Here is a 7,627-nt window from a genome sequence, read left to right on the forward strand (position 1 = left end):
TTTTTTACTGTAGCAACAAGCTTCACTAAACAAATGCTCTGCTTGCATTACACAACAAGCAGCAATAAGAATAGCCATCAGTTATTGCAGTATATGTGATGGTGATCCAGTTTTCAATTTGCTGAGTCATAGTTTATCTGAATAGCAACCCAGTTTCTTGAAGGCTTTTTCTGTGGCTTGCAACCATGGAAATATTCAATAAACCACAATCATATGAATCCTCATGAAAGCTGCCCATTGGGTATGGGGTTGGGTAAAAGCAGGATATCTCCGGAATAAAGGAAGCGTTTTTTAGAAAATGGTGTCACAGAAACCCCAAAACCAGATGGGCATCCCCTGTCACCCTCATGTCATTGCCCTTAAGTTGTGCATATAAACCCACAGCCCCATCCTCGTCAAAATCACTCACCTGCTGACGAGCGTCACATTCGGGCACCGTTTTTACAGCTGTGTGTTTAGCCAAAAATGTATTCTTTGCTTAACATGATGCACTTGCTATGTGCATTTCTCTTAATAGTGTCTCCTCAAGGAATCAACGGAGCCAGACTTCCACGGTCCCAAAATGACAAAGAGCAAATGCTGAAGAAAGTAGAAGAAAAAATCCAACCTTTGCAAATGCATTATGTAAGTGATGTTTACTGGCAACTTCTTCGGCGACTTTAAACATGTTTGTGCAAGCATTGAGTTTGGTATTGCCGTATGGTGATGCTAGTAAGAAGCAATGCAATTACTTTATGAAAAACACTCTTTTATGTCTGCTTTTTAGCATACCACTGGAATGGAATGGTTTGGAAAGTCTGCTTTTGTTTCTCATCTGCACCAGCTGAATGTAAGTATTTAAACCATTGTTACTGTCGCTAATGCTAAAATATGAAAAAAAGAGATGCTAATGATACCTCTTTCTTTTAGTCCAAGGCTTCCTGCACTTGTGAGTCTCTGCTGCTTGATACAATGCTGAACCTCTCTGAAACGATTTTCCAAGACATGAGGGGGAAAGCTGAGAATGAAGACACAAAATCCAGCCTAAAATATATAATGACTGAGGTGAAAATGCTGAGACACAAGTATAGTGAAGAACAGAAAGTATGGAAGGAGCTTCAGGAGATTCACTCAATCGAGGTATAAATAAAGAGTATAAAAGATGTCCAGAAATGTTATGCTGATTGCCAGTATTTTAATTTCTAGTTTATCTGTAACCACTGTTGGGGTGTAATGCATTTCATGTTACGCGAGTTACGTTATCAGGTTTCTTTTTTTCAAGGAAGTAGTAAAGTAATGCATTATTTTTTAAATTGCAATGAAATATCTGAATTACTTGTTCAGATCAATAATGCAAGTTACATTGTTTTTATATTTATTCACTGATACCTCTCCTGTCCCAGTGTTGAGAGACACTGGGAGTGAGGTGTAGAGGCACTTCCTTCAGCTGGAGGCTTAGTAAATTTCACTTTTGGTATGTAAGGGCCTTTACAGTTGCCAAAAATGTAACGTTGGGCTTTTTGTTATTAAAAAGCAAGCAAGGAAGCCCAGCCCAGGTGACAAAAAGTGCAACATTGTAATGCATTAATTTTTTAAGTAATTTTCCCCAACACTGTCTGTAACTAAAGTTAAATGTTGGTTATGATATATGATTTGTATGTTTGTCCCCAACCAGGTGAAAAATGACACAATCCAGAAAGGAATCCTAAATTCCTTTCTCATTTTGTATGATCTGGCCTACTGAGGAAGACCAACAGAAACAATCTCCAGGACAAGAATCATCTTAATTTCTGTGGCTGTTTAGTCAAATATTTAAATTATTATTATTTATTATCACATGGCCTAACGAAACAAATAAAATTACAAGTTTTGCATTAATTTATGTCTTGTGTGATCATTTATAAAATGCACCTACAAAAAGATGTTCATAAATGTTTTGAAGTTTTATAAATAAATAAAGATGGCATGCATGTAAAAGCTGGCTCCCTAAGAAGAAAGTCTTGCATGAACTAGTATAAAAATCACAAAATTCTCAAAATCGATTTAATTCAAGAAAGCGAAAGCTATTACAGATGGGAAACTTTGATATCAGCTCTCCTTTTGGAGTCGTTGTCAAATGCAAGATATACATAAAATAATAATCTAAGATACTTTTATAGTTCATATTTATTTGCGCTCTGCAATGAAGATGAGGCAGGGATATATTTGGAAGAGTGAGGGAATGGGAAACTTCACTTTATAACTTAAGTGACATTCAAACCTATATATCTCTCATGTGGTATCCAAGACTTCAATGTGTCATGCAAACCGCTGAAGAAAGTACAAACCAGATTCCAAAAAAGTTGGGACACTGTATTAAATTACAGTGTAAAAGTAAAATTTACAAAAGTAAATTGTGAAAAAAAGGAATGCAATAAGTTACAAATCTCATAAACATATATTTTAGGCACAATAGAATACAGATAACATATCAAATATTGAAAGTGAGACATTTTGAAATGTCATGCCAAATATTGGCTCATTTTGGATTTCATGAGAGCGACACATTCCAAAAAAGTTGGAACAGGTAGCAATAAAAGGCCGGACAAGTTAAATGTACAAATAAGGAACAGCTGGAGGACCAAATGAAAACAATTAAACGCCTTATAAATGAAAACAATAGAAGCAATCAGATCAACAAGAGAATAACAACAGTATACAAGTGCCATGACAAGTCTCAGTCAGTACAGAACACGTAGGCAGGTTTTTTTTTTTTTTTACAAGAATATGAAAGACAAGAAAAGGAAAGTGCTAGTATTAGTTGGTTAAGTGCTGGCGAAAAATATGAGTCTTTAGATGTTTTTTTGAAAATGAGTAAAGACTCTATACGAACAGAGATTGGGAGGTCATTCCACCAGCTGGGCACAGTCCAGGAAAAGGTCTGTGAGAGTGATTTTGAACCTCTTTGGGATGGCACCACAAGGCGTCATTCACTTGCAAAGTGCAAACTTCCGGAGGGCTCATGAAATTTAACCAGTGAGTTTAGGTATATTGGTGCCGTGCCAGTGGTCGTCTTGTAGGGAAGCATCCGTGATGCGAGTGGATGAGGAGAGGAGTAACGTGAGCTTTTTTTTTTGCTCATTGAAGACAACCCTTGCTGCTGCTTTCTGGATAAGTTGCAGAGGCTTGATGGTACATGCAGGAAGGCCCACCAGGAGAGCATTACAATAGTCCAGTCTGGAGAGAACAAGAGCTAGGACAAGAAGTTGGGTGGCTTGCTCTGACAGGAAGCAAACAACATTATCTTCCTAATGTTGTATAAGGCAAATCTGCAGGACTAGGTCGTTGTAGCACTATGGTCTGTGAAGCTTAACTGATGATCCATCACAACTCCTAGGTTTCTGGCTGTCCTCGAAGGAGTTATGGTTGACGAACCCAGCTGTATAGAGAAGTTGTGATGAAACGATTGTGATGAACCGATGGGTTAGCTGGAATCACCAGCAGTTCTATTTCTATTGACCTAAAAATTTGTAACTTATTAGGTCAATTGGCAACATGATTGGGTATAAAAAGAGCCTCTCAGAGAGTGGCAGTGTCTCTCAGAAGTCAAGATGGGCAGAGGATCATCAATTCCCCAATGCTGCGGTGAAAAATTGTGGATTAATATCAGAAAGGAGTTTTTCAGATAAAAATTGCAAAGAGTTATCATCATCTACAGTGCATAAAATCATCCAAAGATTCAGAGAATCTGGAACAATCTCTGTGCGTAAGGGTCAAGGCTGGAAAACCATACTGGATGCCCATGATCTTCGGGCCCTAAGATGGAACTGCATCATATACAGGAATGCTAATGTAATGGAAATCACAACATGGGCTCAGGAATACTTACAGAAAACATTGTCAGTGAACACAATCCACCTTGCCATTCGCTGTTGCTGGCTAAAACTCTATAGGTCAAAAAAGAAGCCATATCTAAACACGATCCAGAAGCGTATGCATTTGCCCCGGGGCAATAAGGCTAATTTAAAATGGACTGTGGCAAAGTGGAAAACTGTTCTGTGCTCAGACAAATCAAAATTTGAAGTTCTTTTTGGAAAACCATGTCATCCGGACTAAAGAGGACAAGGCCAACCCAAGCTGTTATCAGCGCTCAGTTCAGAAGCCTGCATCTCTGATGGTGTGGGGTTGCATGAGTGCGAGTGGCATGGGCAGCTTACACATCTGGAAAGGCAGCATCAATGCTGAAAGGTATATCCAAGTTTTAGAACAACATATGCTCCCATCCAGACGTTGTCTCTTCCAGACCTAATACTGCATCAATTACAACATCATGGCTGCGTAGAATAAGGGATCCGGGTACTGAAATAGCCAGCCTGCAATCCAGATATTTCACCCATAGAACACATTTGGCACATCATAAAGAAGAAGATGCAACAAAGAAGACCTAAGACAGTGGAGCAACTATAAGTTTGTATTAGACAAAAATGGCACAACATTCCTATTCCTAAACTTGAGCAACTTGTCTCCTCAGTCATTTGCAGACTGTGATAAAAAGAAGAGGAGATGCCACACAGTGATAGACATGCCCTTGTCGCAACTTTTTAGAGACGTGTTGATACCATGAAATTTAAAATCAACTTATTTTCCCCTTACAATGATACATTTTCTCAGTTTAAACATTTGATATGTCATCTATGTTGTATTCTGAATAAAATATTAATATTACTGCATTCTGTTTTTATTCACAATTTATCGAATCGGGTTTGTATTTGATAATAACCTTAATAACTCTAATAACCTGCACTGCATTCAAGGTACACATTTGATCAGTTCACACTTTCCCTGGGAATCCAACCCACAACCTTGAAACCGTTTCCGCCAACTTACTACTTAGAAGAAACAGTTCCTGAAACTTGCACTGTACTTCACTGTCCATCCCTTTAGCATACTATGCACAACTTCATTTACATCTTCAACATGTTTTTAAGATTTCTGAGGTTTAGATTCAGAGAACTGATGTTTGTTGCTACACCACAGTATGTTTGAAAGGAAATTCAACTGAAAAGCTATGTGGCCACAATCAGAAAGTTGTAGATTAAGCAAATTTCCATCAGCACAAATTTACCAGCAATTCAAATTAATGCATGTTGAATGAAAAGTGCCAAAATTATGCAGTATGTTTACATTATGCAGTATGCACGACTGACTTTTTCAGTATGTGGTGCATTTGCAGCACCAAATATACAAAGGTATGTATGCATACATATGCACTTTCACACATGTAAACAAACACTTGTGGTCAAATGCATATGCATCAAATTCAGACATATGCAATTACAGATATGCATGCAAAAAAATGCACATTGATTAATGGCAGTTAGATTTAGTTGGCATATATAAAAGCAGTTGATGCGACTGATAAGTAGTTTCATTTTCACACAAAAAATAATATCTGATGAAGACCCAACTTTCAGTTTGGTAATGACTAATTGCATACGCATGTTAACAAGCCCTCAACCCAGTTTCATGGTTGTCCAAAAATAGATTGCAATCTTGACTATCCACAAAGGCCACTGTGTCTGGCCATACGAATCCTTGTGAATAATAATTTGTTCCTGGGCTATAGGGGTAAGTGCAACGTCACTTACTTAAGAGCATCACATCTCTGATTTATAGGAAACTTTCATAGAAAATTAGCCCACGGAAACCCCAAAAACCCAAGCGCATCCACTGTGCGCTTATATAAACCCCCAGCCCCTTTCCGATCATCAACACTTACCTGCTGACTAGCTTCAGGTCACAACGTCGTGTGTCAAGTCGCATAGTTCACAGCACTGAAACACAAACACAAAGAATGGATTCTTGGTTCAACATGTTGCTGCTGTGTGGACTTCTGTTAATAGCATCTCTTCAGACAACCAACGCATTCAGATTTCGACGGTCCGAAAGCGAAGAGAGCCACAAGCTGGAAACATATATCCGTAATCTTCGATTGCACTATGTAAGTGATGTCTACTGTCACGAACCTCTGCAGCGGGTTTGAAAGCAACTCAGTCTGTGTAAGCAAGATGACTATAGATGCAACTCATAACTGGATGCTGTAGTTTGGTCTTGCAGCTAATATTAGCAGGAAGACCAGGTGATTCAGAAACCACATCTATTGCAGACTAAACATGATGACAGTTTGATCTTAGATTAGGGGTTAAGATTCACAAGAAATGCATAATATATTCATAACGGTCGCTATTTTTCCTCTTTCTTTAGAACACAGAAGGCCCAGAATGGATCGGAAAACACGTTTTTGTGTCTCATCTGGACCAGCTGAGTGTAAGTTTTAACTATGCTAAAAAGCTCAAATGTGAAAATGCAATTTAACATTTTTTATGTTGTGCTAATGATACTTGTTTCTCCTAGTCCAAGGCTTCTTGCACTTGCCAAGCACTGCTGCTCGAAAGTATGCTGAAAATCTATGAAGACATCTTCAAAGACATGAAGAACAAATCTAAAGAGACAGAAGTGAAAGACAATTTAACATATGTTATATCTAAGGTACACGAGCTGAAACACAGGTACAGTCAAGAGCAGAAAGTATGGAGAGAGCTTCAGGACATTCACTCAATCAAGGTAAACATGAGGACAAGAGAACAAAACTGTACATATTACTGAATTACTTACCACAATAGCCAAAAGCCATCAAAGTTTTGATACATGATATGATATCTGATACATATGTTTTTTCTTTCAAAGGTGAAAAATGGAACAATCCAAGGAGCATTAAATGATTTTCTCATGGTGTTTAAAAAGGCCAAAACAGTAAAACCTGTCAAGCTGCAATCAGAAGATCCAAAAGCCCTGTCTCCCATGCAGTAAACTAGTGCTTTGCTATGTACGAGCTTATTTATTTATAAATTAATTGGAAATATTTATTTATTTTTTATTTTATAATGTACTGTACTACACCATAACACAAAGGAACTTAACTTAAAATCTAACTTATTCTCATCACAAGTATGTTTGCATCAATTACAGTGTACTGAAACGGTGAATGTTTTTAACTGTGGATTTGCTTGAAATATTTTGTGAGCTTAATGGCATATTTTGTGAATAAAACAACTTTTGCATTCATTTACGCCTTTGTTTGTTTAATAACAAACGCAACAAATTAAACATTGTCATATTGCACACACACACACACACGAGACAAACACCCTGCATGACGTTTGACACTAAAATCAGAGCCAGTCTGCAAAAATTGGTTAGTCAGAATTCAGACAAATCTGCATAGTGTGTGATGTGGTTTTTTAGGTTCAGATCCATGTTTGATATTTTGAACCAGTTTTAGATCACATATTTTCATTTGTCATGTGTCAACTACACAATGCACATATTTTTGTATGTTGGTGTGTTTGGAATTACTTGAAAGTCTGGTATTGTGTGATCCAAGACTTTAAGTGCATGGTGCTCAATTTTTCTTTGTAACCTTTCAAAACATCCTTTTTGGTTCTGATTATTGTGCTGGAATCATGCGTTTTTAAACCATACGAGTTTAAACTTCTAATATATGTTTTTCTGAGTGCACACATCCGAAGCACACTGACACAGCATGCTAGTAAAGTTACCATTCACACACAAGTTTACATTAAATACACATACAAAAACAGTAGGTTAT

The 7,627-nt window shown here is 37.5% G+C and overlaps 2 protein-coding genes across 2 annotated transcripts; both read left to right on the top strand.

The window, feature by feature from the left end:
- Positions 1-417: 417 nt before the first annotated feature.
- On the top strand, positions 418-1,911 carry LOC127970332 (interferon gamma-related-like). The gene is made up of 4 exons (XM_052572848.1): positions 418-624; positions 767-829; positions 910-1,119; positions 1,655-1,911. Exons 1-4 carry the CDS (start codon positions 466-468, stop codon positions 1,721-1,723), a joined length of 501 nt encoding a protein of 166 aa, XP_052428808.1. The 5' UTR covers positions 418-465; the 3' UTR covers positions 1,724-1,911.
- Positions 1,912-5,743: 3,832 nt separating this feature from the next.
- LOC127970341 (interferon gamma-related-like) lies at positions 5,744-7,081 on the top strand. Its single transcript, XM_052572861.1, has 4 exons — positions 5,744-5,959; positions 6,223-6,285; positions 6,373-6,582; positions 6,706-7,081. Exons 1-4 carry the CDS (start codon positions 5,813-5,815, stop codon positions 6,826-6,828), a joined length of 543 nt encoding a protein of 180 aa, XP_052428821.1. The 5' UTR covers positions 5,744-5,812; the 3' UTR covers positions 6,829-7,081.
- The last annotated feature ends 546 nt before the right edge of the window (positions 7,082-7,627 follow it).

The sequence above is a fragment of the Carassius gibelio genome, chromosome A4 (genome assembly GCF_023724105.1).
Source record: "Carassius gibelio isolate Cgi1373 ecotype wild population from Czech Republic chromosome A4, carGib1.2-hapl.c, whole genome shotgun sequence".
NCBI lineage: Eukaryota > Metazoa > Chordata > Actinopteri > Cypriniformes > Cyprinidae > Carassius > Carassius gibelio.